This window comes from Bipolaris victoriae, assembly GCF_000527765.1.
Source record: "Bipolaris victoriae FI3 unplaced genomic scaffold scaffold_23, whole genome shotgun sequence".
Lineage (NCBI taxonomy): Eukaryota > Fungi > Ascomycota > Dothideomycetes > Pleosporales > Pleosporaceae > Bipolaris > Bipolaris victoriae.
In genome coordinates this window covers 275,056-291,096 of record NW_014575369.1, presented here as the reverse complement: position 1 = coordinate 291,096, position 16,041 = coordinate 275,056, and the positions used below count along the sequence as shown (strand labels likewise).

Genomic DNA, 16,041 nt, shown 5'->3' with positions numbered 1-16,041 from the left:
AATGTGCTTGTTGTAATGGTCGTCAGTAGTAACAATTCCAAGTCCACAACTTTTTTCCAGCGCTCGGATCTCCATGCAGACACGCTAGTCAGGCGGATTCCCCGTCGTGGGCCCGTGCGCGCGTGCCTGCCGCCGACTGACCGACCGCCCGACTCTCGCAGAAAGGGGAGTCGGCCCAAATTGTCCACCACCACAAACAACGATCTCTCTCTTCTACACATAGCCCACACGCTTGCTCGTTGCTGGATCACGTTTGTGTATGTAAGCAACCCACCCATCCACTCCTTCTCCTCGCTATCATCGTGATCCTGCTTGCACGCAGCCGTGTTGGATTCGCGCCAAAGCCTCGACTCGACTACTAACACGTCCCTGTAGACCCTTTCCCCGTACCCATCCCGCATCTTTCTCAGCAGCTCTCGACACCACCACACCATGGCCGAGTCCGCGTCCCCAATTGGCATTGCCAATGTACGTATCTCCATTGTCCAGCTATACATGCTACATACTAACCTTCTTGCCAGCTCCCCAACCAGAGGTACCGTCTACTGTCTCGAATGGACACGGAGCCCCCAGTCTAACGTAGCACAGGCACAAGATTGTTGCCAAGCGTGGTGCTGCTTTCACCATCATGGTAAGTCACCAACCCCCTATACACGCCTCGTAGATCCCCGTCTCACACTTCTAGGTTGCTGGAGAGTCTGGCCTCGGAAAGACGACCTTCATCAACACCCTCTTCTCCACCACCATCAAGAACTATGCCGACCACAAGCGACGACACCACAAGCAGATGGACAAGACGGTCGAGATTGAAATTACAAAGGCAGAGCTTGAGGAGAAGTTCTTCAAGGGTAGGCTTCTCCTTCTGAATGCTTGTTTACACCCCTATGTACAGTAGCTGACCCTTTGCAGTCCGACTCACCGTCATCGACACGCCCGGATTCGGCGACTACGTGAACAACCGCGACTCGTGGCAGCCCATCATCGAATTCCTCGACGACCAGCACGAGTCGTACATGCTCCAGGAGCAACAACCACGCCGTACCGACAAGATCGACCTCCGTGTCCACGCCTGTCTCTACTTCATCCGCCCCACGGGCCATACGCTTAAGCCCCTCGACATTGAGGTCATGAAGAAGCTGTGCACACGCGTTAACCTGATCCCCGTTGTCGCAAAGGCCGACACACTGAGCCCCACTGATCTGGCCAGGTTCAAGATGAGGGTACGTGTTTCTTTTTTTTTCTTGTGCACCCCCTGCAATGCATGCTGACCGCTTCTAGGTACGCCAGGTGATTGATGCTCAGGGCATCAAGATCTACACTCCTCCGCTAGAGGACGACGATGCTGCCGCCATGCAGCACGCCCGCAGCCTCATCGATGCTATGCCCTTCTCCGTCATTGGCTCTGAGAAGGACGTGCAGACCAACGATGGCCGCACAGTCAAGGGCCGACAATACGCTTGGGGTGTTGCCGAAGTCGAGAACGAGGAGCACTGCGACTTCAAGAAGCTGCGCGCCATCCTCATCCGAACCCACATGCTCGACCTGATCCACACGACCGAGGAGAACCACTACGAGGCCTACCGCGCCGGCCAGATGGAGACGAGGAAGTTTGGCGAGGCACGCCCAAGGAAGCTGGACAACCCCAAGTTCAAGGAAGAGGAGGAGGCGTTGCGCAAGCGCTTTACCGAGCAGGTCAAGGTGGAGGAGCAGCGCTTCAGGCAATGGGAACAGAAGCTTATTGCCGAGCGCGACCGCCTCAACAAGGACCTCGAGGCCAGCCACGCGGAGATCAAGCGTCTGGAAGGCGAGGTGGATGCTCTGCAAGGCAGCATCAACCGCTCTCACGGCCGCCGCTAAGCCGCTCAGGCTGTAGCCTGTGCTGTAGTGCCACGGGCTGGTGCATATGTGGTGTGTGGCGGTTTGGCAATGATTGTCGAGATTCTTCCTCCTTGCAAGATTCCCCTTCTGTTTCGAATTGTTTGGTTGTCATATGTGTGTAATGTCGCTCTGCGATGGGGGGAGGGTTTTCGGCTATGGGCAAATGTGGCACTGGACCTGGGCTAAAACAGCATGTCATAGCTTCTACTTTGTTCTTTTTTTTCTCTGATACAATGTGGTATTAATTTTAGCCCCACTGTTTTTTTGTTTGTCTGTCTGGCCCTGGAATGATGTTATTGGTGATGTATGGCTAGACCTTTAGTCCGCCAAAAACTCTGTCCAGCTCTTCGCCTTGCTTTGCTTTTTGCTCGGCCTGGGGATCCAAGTCCATGAGGTTTTGTTGTTGGTGCTCTTTTCCCTTGTCCTCGTCTACACCTTCTGGTTTGAGGATATGGACTCCGCTGTCCAGCCAGCCCGGCGCTACTCTTCTTTTCTCGGCCAAATCCTCTGCTCGTCGCCTCTCCTCCCACTGTGCCAGTGTCCTCCGCGCATCATCTTCAAGTTGCTTCAAATGCGCCTGTAGCGCTGTGCATGACGAGAGAATCTGGTCTGGAGATGCAGACGTGCCGGACGCAGACACGACGTATGCGCCTGAGGATTCTTGTTGTTGTTGTTGGTGAGGATGATGTGAAGGCGTCGACTCGTTTTGTTGCTGTTGTTGTTGTTGTTGCTGCTGCTGCTGCGAGAGGATACTTGGCGGCAGAGTCGAGGGAAGTGACTTGTATGAGTAAGGGAGGGGTGTGGCTGTGGGCAGCGAGATGAATGGCGAGACGGTGAGGGGGACTTGGGCGAGGAGGGGGTGGGGGTCTGTGTCGGTTGGATACGTCAGCTTCTTTCACGCCATGGTGGCGGGAATCGAGAAAACTTGCGTTCGTCATGCATCTTTGTCGTCTTGTTTTGTTAGCGGGTGTACGTGTGTGTGTGTGTGTGTGTGTGTGTGTGTGTGTGTGTGTGTGTGTGTGCGACTGAGGGAAACGTCAAGGCGTCAATAGCAGCGGGAGCGGAGAAGATCGGGGATCATGGGGCGGTTTGAGATGTGGGGAATAGTAAGACCCAACCAAACCCGAGGATGCAAGGTACCATCAGTGAGCCTAGACCCCAAGGCCAACTACCGCACCTGAGGTTTTTGCGGGGTGCATACAACATATGCACCACCGTTGGAATCTCTGATCGTCCAACCGTTGCAATAGGAAGAGATGTATGTCTTCATCTTGTTGGAGTGTAACACAAGGTTGATTACCGGCAAAATGTCCAAAGTGGCGAACTTGCATCGCTATTCGAGACACTCGACCATGTGCTTCTCCGCTTTCCGACTCGCATTGCAGAGAGACCCAGCACGCAATGTCGCTTATGCCATTCTCATACCACCGCCACTATGCTTCATATCCCTCATCCTGATAATGTAGAATGACGCTGACATTCTCGCAAGGTTTCGCCAAACATGCCAAAGTGACACCACGCAGGTTTGCCGATCGAGACCAAAAGGCTAGATCGCTGAGTTGTACTCACGTGCACCTTGATGTATGCCAGCCAGCCAGTACATGTACGTTCCAGATGTATAACTACATGTGTAGTACAAACCTGCAGCAATAAACCTATCCCTCCCGCAACCACTCTTGACACCCCCAATGGCTTGCTGCCCCGCCACTCTGGCAGACGGGGAATCCGCTGCCTCCCGAGATAAGAATGACGCGGTCAGGAATAGACAGCGGTCTTGTGTGTCTCAGCGTACCGTGCCGAGCGGATGCCGTCACTCAGCACTCAGTCAGACTGTCCCAGGCGTAAGATTAGGTTACGGAGACGCGTAGCGAAGCCGGGTGGCGGGGTGCGGCTGAGACAAGACGTGCCCATAGCATCTGTGGAAGAGGGCATCTAAATTTCTACATATTTATACTCTACCTATGTAACGTAGCTAACTATATACTAAACCGCCACACGCTAGTTAAAGTGGATAGTCTCCAGCGCGCTTACGTAGGTGTAAGTACTTGCACGAACTCCCAAGCATTTCTAGACGACGGTGTGAAACATGATAGTCGCCCCATCCTACCCGCTGCTGGTCCTGAAACATGAAACTTGTTTACATGGCAGGACCCAGCAGTACCCCCCGCGCCCAAGGAGCTGTCGTCGTCGATTGTGTGACAAGCGTGCGGTGATTAGCTGTCTTGGATCAGCAGCCCTTTTGAGCAGCACAAGAGTCCTTGGCCTTTCTACGCCGCTGCCATGCATTCTAGCGAAGACTTATACCAAGTATGCACGTTGCTTGGCCCAATTATGTACAGCATGCATAGAAGAAATGGCGAATTCGGCAAATTAGACTGTAGTTCCTCCGTGTCCGGTGCAGACATGCACCAAAGGCTGCTCCATATGTACTCAAGTACTATATGTCTCTATACATGCAATGATGCTAGGCCGCTCACTAAACGGAACACGGCACCGTTGCGCAAGAGGAAGGATGGATACCGAAACTCGGCATTATTTCTCATCATGACAAAGCCACAAAGACAATAGGTACATGCTCCGGTCTGTCAATATATCCGCCCTGCGCAACATACATACTGTCGGGCGTTGCTGCACGTGTCCCTGTATCTGTAGCACGTGCATGGCCAGATAAGTACATGCAGGCGCGAGGAGCCGACAATTAGATGAATAAACGGCCGTCTTAATTGCAGGGCAATGGAAGGCCCGAGGCGGCGTGGTGGGCGATGCCAGGCGAGGCGACAGCAGACACAATATATTAGATTGGTAGTGGGAAGTAGTGTGGAGAGACCGAGTCGCACATGCAAGCGCCGCAAAGTTGACGACACTGACACTGGGCTTGAGGCGAGTCGCCGGAACGGGCGTCACGGAGCCGTTGGCGAAAAGGACGTGCGAATGCGGTCAAAAAGAGGGCTTGGGCGCATGGCTGGGGGTGCGAGTGTGTGATGAAAGGATGAGTCCCAAGAGTTGTTTCCAGCCGCTTAAACGGCGCTAGGCCGGTTGGGGCAAGCCTCGAGCGTCCCAAACGGGCTATAGCAGCGTCGCCAACGGCAAATGAGCTGGATTCCCGGCTTTAAGGCAATCTACATCAATCAACTCCCCCATGTCGCCCTTATTGCTACATATTAACCACCTGCCCTGGCCCTTGGCGAGGTCACGTTGACCACCCCCCGCGCCCAATAGCACCGCGTCTCATGCTAATCCAACCTGCTTGCGAGACCCACCGTTCTCGATTCCCATCTTCTGTGCCTGGCTCAAGGGGCCTGTTCTGCCGCCTCCAGATGCAACTCCCCCAGGTAGTGGCTTGGCCCTATTGGCGTCCATCCTACCTTCTATGCACTCGATAGAAGCGTCTAGGGGGGAGGGGTGTATGATGGCGGGCACCTTCAAAATGTATATAACCACCATGGCACCCTGGCATGGTCCTCCAGCCCGCCAGCTTTCACCTTCGCTCATTTTTACTAACCCCTCAACATGAAGGGCTCTTCTTTCGCAAAGGCAGCTGCGCTGCTCTCTTCTTCTTTCGCCTCTCTAGCATACGCTCAGGAAACTTTTACCCATGCTGCCACCGGCATCACCTTTTGGCGCCAAGTGGTCAGTAGCGCTGAGACTGCTGGTGGCCTCGAATGGGGAATGGCCCTCCCCGAAGCCTCGACTGGCAACAACTTGGACTACATTGGTTACATTGTGAGTCCTCCAAAACATATATACCGTATTATCTGCCTAGTCTTGCCCTTACTAACACACCACTCCAGAAAGGTTCCCTCACCTCCGGCCAGGGTTGGTCTGGTTTGAGTCACCGTGGTGGCATGCCCGATGCCCTTCTTCTCGTGGCCTGGCCCGATAAAGATGCTGTCAAGGCTGGCTTCTACCATGCAGCGTCAGTTTAGTTCCGACATGGTTGTCAAATCCCCCCACTAACCAAGTACAGTGGCTACACAGCCCCCGTCGACTACACTGGCAATGCCACTCTAAGCACAATCTACCAGAAGGTTTCTGACACCAACTTTGAGTACGTTTACCTGTGCAAGAGCTGTTGGGCTTGGAACCAAGGAGGTGCCGAAGGCTCTCAACTGCCAACTGGCGAGGTGCAAGTCATTGGATGGGCTCAGCACGATAAGGTTTACTCCGGTACTTGGGTCCAGCACAACAAGGGCCAGGGTCTCTTCGGTGCTCAAGTTGCCCCGGCCAGGAGCGCAAAATACCCTGACTGGGAAAAACTGGCCCAGCCCCCCACAGGCTCACCTACACCCTCACAGCCTGGTACCTCCCCCACACCAACTGCAGCATGCCAGGGTTCTCCGGCTCCCACCGGTTCCTACGACTACATTGTCATCGGTGGTGGTGCTGGAGGTATCCCCATGGCTGACAAGCTTTCCGAGTCCGGCAAGAGTGTTCTTCTGCTCGAGAAAGGCCCGCCATCTCTTGCTCGCTTTGGTGGAAACATGGGCCCTGCCTGGGCTCTCAGTAATAACCTCACCCGCTTCGACATCCCCGGTCTCTGCAACCAGATCTGGGTTGACTCTGCTGGTGTCGCCTGTACCGACATTGACCAGATGGCCGGCTGCGTGCTTGGTGGCGGTGCTGCCGTCAACGCTGCGCTTTGGTGGAAGCCAGTCGATATCGACTTCGACTACCAATTCCCTGCTGGCTGGAAATCATCCGATGTCAAGCCTGCCATCGACCGCGTCTTCTCGCGCATCCCTGGAACTGACACTCCTTCCGTCGATGGCAAGCGTTACAAGCAAGAAGGCTTCAACCTTCTCTCCAGTGCCCTTGGTGCTGATGGCTGGAAGAGCGTCACTGCGAACAGCCAGCAGAACCAGAAGAACAGGACTTACTCCCACGCTCCCTTCATGTACGAGAACGGGCAGCGTCAGGGTCCTCTTGGCACTTACATGGTGTCTGCGCTTAAGAGGTCAAACTTCAAGCTCTGGACAAACACCATGGCTCGCCGTGTTATCCGCAACGGCGGAGTCGCTACTGGTGTTGAACTCGAGAGCGGCGTTGGTGGCACCGGCTACTGCGGTACTGTCAACCTGAACCCGGGTGGCCGTGTCGTCCTTTCCGCTGGTTCTTTCGGAAGTACCAAGCTTCTCTTCCGCAGTGGTATTGGACCAAAGGACCAACTCAGTGTTGTCAAGGCCAGCGCTCGCGACGGTGCTACTATGATCAAGGAGTCTGACTGGATTAACCTTCCTGTCGGACAGAACTTGAACGACCACGTCAACACCGATCTCGTCATTAAGCACCCCAACATTTCCAACTACAACTTCTACGAGGCATGGGACACCCCTATCGAGGCTGACAAGAACCTGTACTTGAGCAAGCGCTCAGGTATCCTCGCTACCTCCGCCCCCAACATTGGCCCTGTTGCTTGGGAAATGATCAAGGGATCTGACGGAATTGACCGATCCATCCAGTGGACTGCTCGTGTTGAAGGCCCAGGACCCAATGACACCAACCACCTCACCATCTCTCAGTACCTCGGCCACGGCTCTACCTCGCGAGGTGCCCTCTCCATCAACGGTGCTCTCAACATGGTTGTCAGCAAGTCACCATACTTGAACAACCAGGCCGATACCGATGTCGTCATTGCTGGAATCAAGAGCATGATCAAGGCCATCAAGAAGAACCCCCAGATTGAGTTCCAGGTCCCCAATGTCAACCAGACTGTCGAGGAATACGTCGCCAGTCTGCCAAAGACCCCATCTGCGCGCCGCGCCAACCACTGGATCGGTACCGCTAAGCTTGGAACTGACAGTGGACTTACTGGCGGAACCTCTGTTGTTGATTTGAACGCTCAGGTCTACGGAACAAAGAACATTCACGTCGTCGATGCTTCCATCTTCCCTGGGTGAGTCCCCATACACTACACTTTTCTTGATCTACAAACTGACCTGATGCAGTCAAATCTTCACCAACCCTACTTCTTACATCATCACCGCCGCAGAGCACGCAGCTGCCAAGATCATTGCTCTTGGTCCTAGCACTGGAGGTGGATCGTCTGTCTCGTCCAAGCCAGTCAGCTCAGCTCCTCCTGCTTCTTCAGCCAAGCCAACCAGCGCTACTCCCACCAAGTCATCGGCCAAGCCTACCCCAACCGCCGTATCTGGTGCCTGGCAACAGTAAGTGACTCAAGTGTCTTTGAGTATCAAACATAAACTTACACGGCAACAGATGCGGTGGCCAAGGTTGGACCGGCCCTACAGCTTGTGTCAGCGGATACAAGTGCACCTTCAACAACACCTTCTACTCTCAATGCACCCCAGCATAAGAGATCTTTAGCCATTCCCTAGCATGAGAATTGCAGGGAAACCGTATATATGGGCTTCATCTTTTTGTATATATCTTCATTTCTCTGTAATTGAATCATTTCAGACCGTTGCCATTCATGAGTATGCCTCATTCTTGTTCTCAAGTGATGTTCCAGACTTGGCAATGCTTCCAAGAATGGAACAAAGTGCTCACGTGACTAGTGCACCTTAGCGTTTCTATGACACAAAACATTTTTGTCCTATACCGCACCACCTTTCCTTTCATCGTCATCACCCGTATCGCCCCACTTTATGTCACCCCATTCCCATATCGGTCCTCCTCAGGCCGACAAATCAATCAGAGTTTTGTCCTTTCTCTGCAGCCTGTATTCCTCCCTCCTGCAAAAGAATTTGTTCCTTTCGTGACGGATATGACTAACGTGCATCTATCTGTCGCGAGGGGGATGCACGTTACCCTAGCAATAGCTCTGTAAAGGAAGCCCCCCCCCCCCCCCCTTTGCTACTCACTGGTAACCTTTCTAAGAAAGAAAATATTACTCTCTTTGCACCAGTGCTTACTCCTCATAGGGGGGTCAGGAGATGTTAATTGCTAGAGCTAAGCACTTAAATCATGTAATCACGCACAGAGAATCCTATCGAGAAGCTCTACCGAAGGGACGTTCAGCCACATTACAAGCTAGTTTAGTTGGCTGTGGGATAAATACTTATGATATATCTTCCCCATATGAGAGGGCTATGAATCATTTTGACCTTTCATTTCGCTATGATTTTTTTTCTGCTATAAGCTGCGCAACTGTGAAAAGCATTCGTATCGATGGTGATTTCACAGACCTTTTGACTGCATATTCTCCGTGGATTTTTGCCGAAGGAGCAGCTATATAAGGAGATGAAGACGAACTCAGGCTATAGTCGATCAATCTTCCTAAGTGCTTTTCTTACGAACTAAAGCGTTACGACAATCTTTTGTTAACTCAAGCGGTCTATAGCTATACAGATTGCACTACGTTAGGCACAATACGCTTTTTAAGCTTGCTTATCATGCCTGTTTTTACAGGCATAGTAGCTGGGCGGATAGACACTCAGTATTGCCATTCTGCTGATCCGAACTGGGGGGTAGGTCATCTCGGACAGTTTATAGTATTAAGGGGTTGTTTGTTGTAAAAAAGGAAGTTCACTAACACAAGCTTTACAGACTGCGGGAAATTGCAACGAACAAGATACTTATTGGTGTCGGCACTACGCTGTATGTGAAAATGTAAGTTATAATGCGAGTTGGATATAAAAGTTTTACAATATGGGTGGCTGATATTTGAAAAGTGCAAAGGGGGTACATTTCAGTCAGCATGGGCGAATCCTAATGGCGGATGTGACTGCTACTGTGCTTGATCTACGATCAGCAACTGTCATGGTACTACGATACTGGACATAAAGGAAGGATAACTCTCGGCGATTCAATAGGCGCCTATCAGGCCAGGGAAGGACGAGCCGTAGGAACGTGTATGGATTGTTTATCAGAAGGTAATTCTATAAGAATTAAGTTGTCTTCAAAGACCCAGTTACATCTATATCTCTTTTCCAATACGAATCGCCACAAAATATCACGGTATACTATCCTAAAGCTTACCGGCCTTCGTGCGGACCCGGCTAAAGAAGTATAGTCCAAACTCTGTGTAACAATTCTATGCACGGAATAATCACTTTAGCTCTTGCCTTTACCTCGCAATTCTTTCGTAATATAGCAACGGTATTGGCATCTTTGAGTAGCGCAAACGGCGATACCAGCTAAGGTCACGCTGTAATATTGTAATAGCATCTGCTGTATGTATGCGCCATAGCAATTCTTCGGCACTAACAGCTCAGTGTACAGTTTTGAATTCATTTCAATAGTAAACAGCGATATTTGATCACGCTCCTATACACAGCCTACACGTGACGGAGCATTATTAATAGTACACACTCTCTTTAGCGTCTTGGCGCGTAGGGATGGACATCAGCCTTAAACCATCTCAAGTCCCTCACTACACCAAACAAACACAATGCCATCAAACTGCCCCGCAACCTCTGTCACGCGCGACAACGGCGCATTCATCAATACAACAGAGCTCTTCCACCAACGCCTACAGAAGAGCCCCAAGGAAGATTGGGACCGCCTAAAGCGATGCTGGGGCTACATGGACTGCGGCGATTGCCATCGAAGTACAGGTCATTGCGGATGGTGCGCGATTGTACGTTTTTCTTTCTTCCATGTCATCTTATTGTGTGTTTCATCAAAAAAATTAGAAATAAAAAACAATGGAACTTTTTCACAGGGTTTTGATTGAATAACTGATGCGGTAATAAAGTCTTCAACTTGTCTTCCTCTCCCGCTAGACGATGCTTTTTCCAGGACTTTCCCGCTGCTGTCGCCTATTCGCCACCATGACATCTGCGCATTGGGATCTGAGCGGTTTGAACTGCGGACTGGCGGGCTGGGATGCCAGGTTTCTACTATCACTTTTTTGACGTCCCTTGTTACGATTTTTTGTACGTTGTTTGGGGTGCTGGTGCTTTATGGAGTGTTCAAGTGTGTTGGTTGGGTGGTTTGGGGGACTAGGGCGAGAAGCGGGGGGTATGTTGTCTATGAGGATGGGAGGGGCGGGGTGTGGGTGAGGGAGGGTTGGGGGAGGTGGTGGAGGAGGGTTAGTGGGATGCAGAGGGAGGAAGAGGTGGAGGTTGTGGATGAGGGGACGGGGCGGAGGGGATTCATTTGGTGGAATGAGAGAGGTGGGGAGAGGAGGCCGTTGCTTCGATGAAGGTATATGCGATATTGTATGCTCATAGGGACTTTTGGTACGTATCGTAGCGTGATTCAAGATGTATATCGGAAGATTAAGGGACGACCCCCAATGAAGGTGGTAGAGCAAAGCTGAACCCTAATTACTGCTAAGAAATTGATTGAAGAAGGTGTCTATCTACGTCGAGCAGCGATAACACGCCGGGGGTATCCGCGAAGGTACCGACTGTGTCTTACTTTCACTCCAACTCGAATTCACCTTCGATATTTACGTCACCAGATGCTCATATGGCTGCCCCGTGCACTGTTTTTCTCTCTCACTATGAACTGGTCTGCAAACGCTCTCACCTCATCCAGCGTCCAAGCTTCTCCTAGCAAGATATAATCCTGCTACCGGTAGCGAGTATATCTCCACCATACTTTCTTCCAAATTTTCTGACAACCCATCATACACTGCTCATTACACACTGCTAAACATGGCCAAGAAAATCCGACCCAACCGCCCCACTACACCCCGGCGCGTCAACAAGACTACTCCCGGTGACACGAGTGTCACTGTCGACATAGTATCTGCTTCGGAATCTGAGTCTTCGTGCGAGGAGATGAGCTACTCAGACAACATGTCTCCACTCCACTCTCGTGAGCGTCTGACGCCAACGTCACCATCAGTCATCGTCGATATCGAGAGCGACATTGAGGAATACAAGAAGCGTGATGGCTTCAGGTCTGCCATGCACAGCTTCGTGCGACTCGCCAAGGCTTTTGCATCCCCCTCATCCGGCGTATGGTCAACTGATATGACTGCTATGGTCAAACAGATGGAAGAGCGTCTGTCTGAGATGAAGGAGCAGTATGCTGTGGCTTTCGATGTGTCTCCGTCTGAGATGGAGAAGCGGTTTGCTAAGGATCCTGATCAGTTTGAAGATTCTGACGAAGAAGATTATGATCTGGACGACGGAGAGTTCGAGGGCGAGGAGCTGGGTACCTTGCCGGCGACTCACTTCATTCAGAAGATGGAAGCCGCATCTGCTACCGAGAAATCACCGGCAAGGCGCGAGCAAGTTGTTGTCCCACCTTATATGGCTTATGTAGTTGCCCGCATTCAGGAGCTGTCCGACATTCGGGCCGCCGAAGTAGCTCGGCGTCAGTCCCAAGGGTATCATGAAGCCGTGTCGACTGGAGATGATATCAAGGACTCGCTTATCTCCCGTCTCAAGCAGCTCGAGGGCACTTCAAAGCCTGTCCAGAAATCCCCATCCGCTACTGCAAAGTCTTCGAACGCCACGGACGCTCTCGTTGCGGATTCTGTAACCTCGCACGCCCAATCACTCTTGGCCAAACGCAAGGTGCCCTTGGCCAAACGCAAGGTGCCCTTGGCCACCATATTGGCCACTGCATTGTTCCGGTTTTGCATGGACCATCCAAAGGATTTCACCGCAAAGGATGCATACAACGTTACGCGCATGTGTAGTGGCGATGGAGAAGTTGCGCTCCGTCTATACCAGCAGGCCGCTGATGATCCGCCTTCACTCAAGCAGGCGTTGAAGGAGTGGATGTCTTCACACCAGGACAACGATGACAACACAGCATCCATGCTTCGCGATGAAGCCAACGAGACTGGTGTAAAGCAAGCGTATTGTGAGAGTGAGGCGTCTGACGACACTGCTTACTCTGCACCTGCTCAGTTGGAGAAGGGTCACCAAGGAGCCGCAGATGGCACATGTGCGGACGCTGTGTGGGGTACCAAGACTATGGTTCAGCATGTTGATGATTGCTTGAATACATGGTGCAACGGTCGCTGCGTTGAGGAACTTACTCATGAAGCCGATTCGGCCACTGTTCACCACGACTCTGCTCAGTTGGAGAAGGATCGCCGTGCTGCGGCTGCTGCCATATGGGCTAGCACATTTGAGGATATCGCTTCCATTCAGCATTCCGATACTTGCTGGATTCCATCTTGTAATGGCGAATGCGTTAAGCGCCTTGCTCACAAAGCCGATTCAACTGCACCTGATGACGGCTTCTGGGGCTCGATCGATGGCGAAGCCATTCCTACTTGCGCATCTGGGTGGGAAGATCTCAAAACCGCCTCCGATATCGATGAACATGACATTCCTGACGACACCGCCGATGACTCCGCAGCCAAGCTTCCAGAGCCTACCGATTACATCGTCACCTACTGGGCCACCATCGAGCACGAAGGCCAGGCCGTCCACATCCCCATCGACAGCAGCAACGTTTCCGGCCCCGAAAAATCCATCATCGAAGGCAGCGTAGGCATGAACAAGGTATGGAAGTGGGTCCAGGAAAAGGGTCTCACGGATAAGATCAGCCTCCAGGATGCGTTTGACTTGGCCAAGGATATGCAAGTTGAAGCACCGACTGCCGAAGAGTCTCGTAAGGAGGAGAGCGATGGAGGTGATGACTCAGAGTATGTTCCTTCGTCTTCTTCTGGTTCTTCTTCTTGTGCTGCCCCTTCTTCTAAGCATCCTTCGAACAAGGCGCCCTCTCCTCCTGGGGATCTTTGGGGCAGGACGCCCTCGCCTCATGTCTCTGTTTTTGAGAGTCTTTGGGGTGAGGTACCCGCGCCTCATGACTGGGCGACTTCGAAGACTATCCTTGGCTATGCTAGATAGGTGATTTCTCACCATCTGCTCATTCAGGCTAACTTGCAGCCGGCGTGCGGTCCATCCATGTACGGGCGAGGCACGGTTTTCTTATGTAGGCTGCCCTTCTTTCCTTCGGCTCCAAGGGGCGGCTTGTAGATATCAGGCCCATCGATATCTACGATTGATTTTCTTGTTTTCGCATTCTCGGGTACTGCTGAGATGCATGCATTGGTGATATACCTGGGCACGGGATTTTGCAGCACGAGACAAGGGACTTTGATCTCAATGCGGGACATGTAGCTAGATATTCCAGATAGTGGAATACATATATGAAACTTCAAACTGGTGTTGCTTACTGTGAGGTGGTGTTGATGATGATGATGATGATGATGATGATGATGAAATTGAACTTCTACTTTGACGCAAATATATAAACCTGCCATGCTTACACTGCAGCGCCCGCTACCTTTGTATAACGCAGAGCCGCTGTCCTCGCTCCAAACTTCTTGAAACCATGTCTTACGCTACGCTGTACGCGTTTGATTGATCCAAAGCCACAGTCATGGCATTCAATGAACATTGCAAGGATGGTCCAAAATAAATAAATCCAAATCAAGTTTTGGTTATCTAAATGCTTACAGCTCCAAGTCAATTACTCCATCCTCAAACTTTCACCTTGAAATTCAACCCCGTAATGCTCAATCTACCCAAAACTAAAATAGAGCTGCCCAGCAACACGGCAATAGCCGCAAACAACTGTGCACTCAGGTAACCTCCACCATAGTTCTGTATCAAAGCCCCTGCAATGGGAGGCCCGATGAAAGTACCCAATCCCACAATAGCAAAGCCCTGGCCGTTCCTTGTCCCTACTTTACTCATATCTTTTGTCAGAGTGGTCATGACTGCTGGGAAGATACCCTGAAAGCCGGCGACGAAGAAGCCGTAGCACACAGCCCAGGCATACAATCCTTGCTCGCTCTTGACCAGCGGCCAGAAGAACAAAACGAGCGTTGAAACGAAGCAAAACGGAATGAGGATATTGTACGGCCCCGTATACTTATCCGCAAACCAAGACGGAACCAGACGACCGAGCACGCCAATGCCGTTGAGAACCAGTAAGACATTGATCGAAGTCTCGTACGGCAAACCCAGGATATCAACCGCAAAAGAGGAAATGTAATAAAACGCAAAGTACTGGCCCAGGGCAATGAGAAAGACACCCAGCAAAAACACACTATACGGCAACTCTGCAAAAGCACTAAGCTCTAGCACCGGCCCCGACTTGCGCGGCGGCAGCCTGGGCTTCAAAAGACAACTGTAGCCCGTCCCCACCGCCAGCATCATAAACCCCATGACCCTAACCGTCCACGGAAACCCAATGCGAGGCAGCAACTGCCTAGCGACAGTCGGATAAACCAGGCCGCCCGTGGCGCTCCCCGACGCCATAATCGCCAGCGCCACACTCCTATTCCTCGCAAAATACGTGCTCACAAGACTCAGGACGGGTGCAAATTGCATCCCATTGCCCACGCCCGTCATGAGGCCCTGCGCGAGAAAGAAGTGCCAGTACCGTGTACACAAACTCGTCATGAACATGCCGAGCGCAGAAACCAGCATGCCAGGGACTGCGGACCAGTAAAAGAAGCCCGCGTCGAACAAGCGGCCCGTTAGCATTCCCAGTGCAAAGTGGCCTAGCATTTGGAAACTGCCGATCCAGGAGACGGCAGAGGGCTCCAGGCCCAGGTGCAGCGTGTAGTACTGTTGGAAGACGCCAAAGGTGGCGATCATGCCCCAGGTGTTGAAGACGACCAAGTGGCCGCAGAGGGCTTGGGTCCAGGCTTTTGTGCCGCCGTCTGGGGGTGGGCCGGGGTCGAGTATGTCGGCGTTGGAGCGGGCGGTGATGGTTTTGGCGAGGTCGAGGATGGTCTGTTTTGTGCGGGAGGCGTGGGAGGTGTGGGTTGGTACTCTGATCATGTCGGGCTCGGATTGGGATTGGGGGTACGAGGGAGCTTTGATGGAAGTGTAGGCTGGGGCATGGTCGTGCTGTGTAATAGTAGTAGGAGTAGTCAATTGCTCGTGGGCTGGAGCCAGGGCTTTTTCGATATCATGATTTGATGGCATTGTGAAGGCACAGTGGGCTTGTCATTAAGTCTACGGGAAGGGAGGGAGTGAAGGAGAGAGAAGTGCCCATACGGAGCACGACTAGTTATGTAGCATTGAGACGGTAAAGAAGAACCTCAGTCACTCGGCGATTTATCCGACGGTGAGCCAAGTGGGTAGTCATTTAGTGGACCCTCCCCGCCCATCGGCCGCGGAAACTAGTCGAAATCCGATTGTGGGTGAGGTCTCGACGTTGGTGCTAATGGCATTGGTGGGGATAAAAAAAAGGCGTTGGCCGTGGGTTGTGCTAAAACCCGGTTATACCACTGCATCCCTAATACATACCTACTAACCTCTACTATAGATG

The 16,041-nt window shown here is 52.1% G+C and overlaps 6 protein-coding genes across 6 annotated transcripts; 4 read left to right on the top strand and 2 right to left on the bottom strand.

The window, feature by feature from the left end:
• Positions 1-432: 432 nt before the first annotated feature.
• Positions 433-1,857, top strand: COCVIDRAFT_93328 (hypothetical protein; the record flags this gene model as incomplete). The annotated part of the gene is made up of 6 exons (XM_014703380.1): positions 433-468; positions 522-535; positions 589-631; positions 686-848; positions 910-1,220; positions 1,279-1,857. The coding sequence occupies 6 exons, from the start codon at positions 433-435 to the stop codon at positions 1,855-1,857; spliced, it is 1,146 nt and encodes a 381-aa protein (XP_014558866.1).
• A 331-nt stretch (positions 1,858-2,188) lies between these two features.
• Positions 2,189-3,358, bottom strand: COCVIDRAFT_14191 (hypothetical protein; the record flags this gene model as incomplete). The annotated part of the gene is made up of 2 exons (XM_014703269.1): positions 2,189-2,745; positions 3,304-3,358. The coding sequence occupies 2 exons, from the start codon at positions 3,356-3,358 to the stop codon at positions 2,189-2,191; spliced, it is 612 nt and encodes a 203-aa protein (XP_014558755.1).
• Positions 3,359-5,388: 2,030 nt separating this feature from the next.
• Positions 5,389-8,191, top strand: COCVIDRAFT_24813 (carbohydrate-binding module family 1 protein; the record flags this gene model as incomplete). The annotated part of the gene is made up of 5 exons (XM_014703288.1): positions 5,389-5,601; positions 5,670-5,794; positions 5,846-7,771; positions 7,824-8,042; positions 8,095-8,191. 5 exons carry the CDS (start codon positions 5,389-5,391, stop codon positions 8,189-8,191), a joined length of 2,580 nt encoding a protein of 859 aa, XP_014558774.1.
• A 2,037-nt stretch (positions 8,192-10,228) lies between these two features.
• On the top strand, positions 10,229-10,984 carry COCVIDRAFT_93353 (hypothetical protein; the record flags this gene model as incomplete). The annotated part of the gene is made up of 2 exons (XM_014703379.1): positions 10,229-10,417; positions 10,535-10,984. The coding sequence occupies 2 exons, from the start codon at positions 10,229-10,231 to the stop codon at positions 10,982-10,984; spliced, it is 639 nt and encodes a 212-aa protein (XP_014558865.1).
• Positions 10,985-11,441: 457 nt separating this feature from the next.
• Positions 11,442-13,601, top strand: COCVIDRAFT_93554 (hypothetical protein; the record flags this gene model as incomplete). The annotated part of the gene is made up of 1 exon (XM_014703378.1): positions 11,442-13,601. One exon carries the CDS (start codon positions 11,442-11,444, stop codon positions 13,599-13,601), a length of 2,160 nt encoding a protein of 719 aa, XP_014558864.1.
• A 636-nt stretch (positions 13,602-14,237) lies between these two features.
• COCVIDRAFT_93642 (hypothetical protein) lies at positions 14,238-15,548 on the bottom strand (the record flags this gene model as incomplete). The annotated part of the gene is made up of 1 exon (XM_014703377.1): positions 14,238-15,548. The coding sequence occupies one exon, from the start codon at positions 15,546-15,548 to the stop codon at positions 14,238-14,240; it is 1,311 nt and encodes a 436-aa protein (XP_014558863.1).
• Between the last annotated feature and the right edge of the window lie 493 nt (positions 15,549-16,041).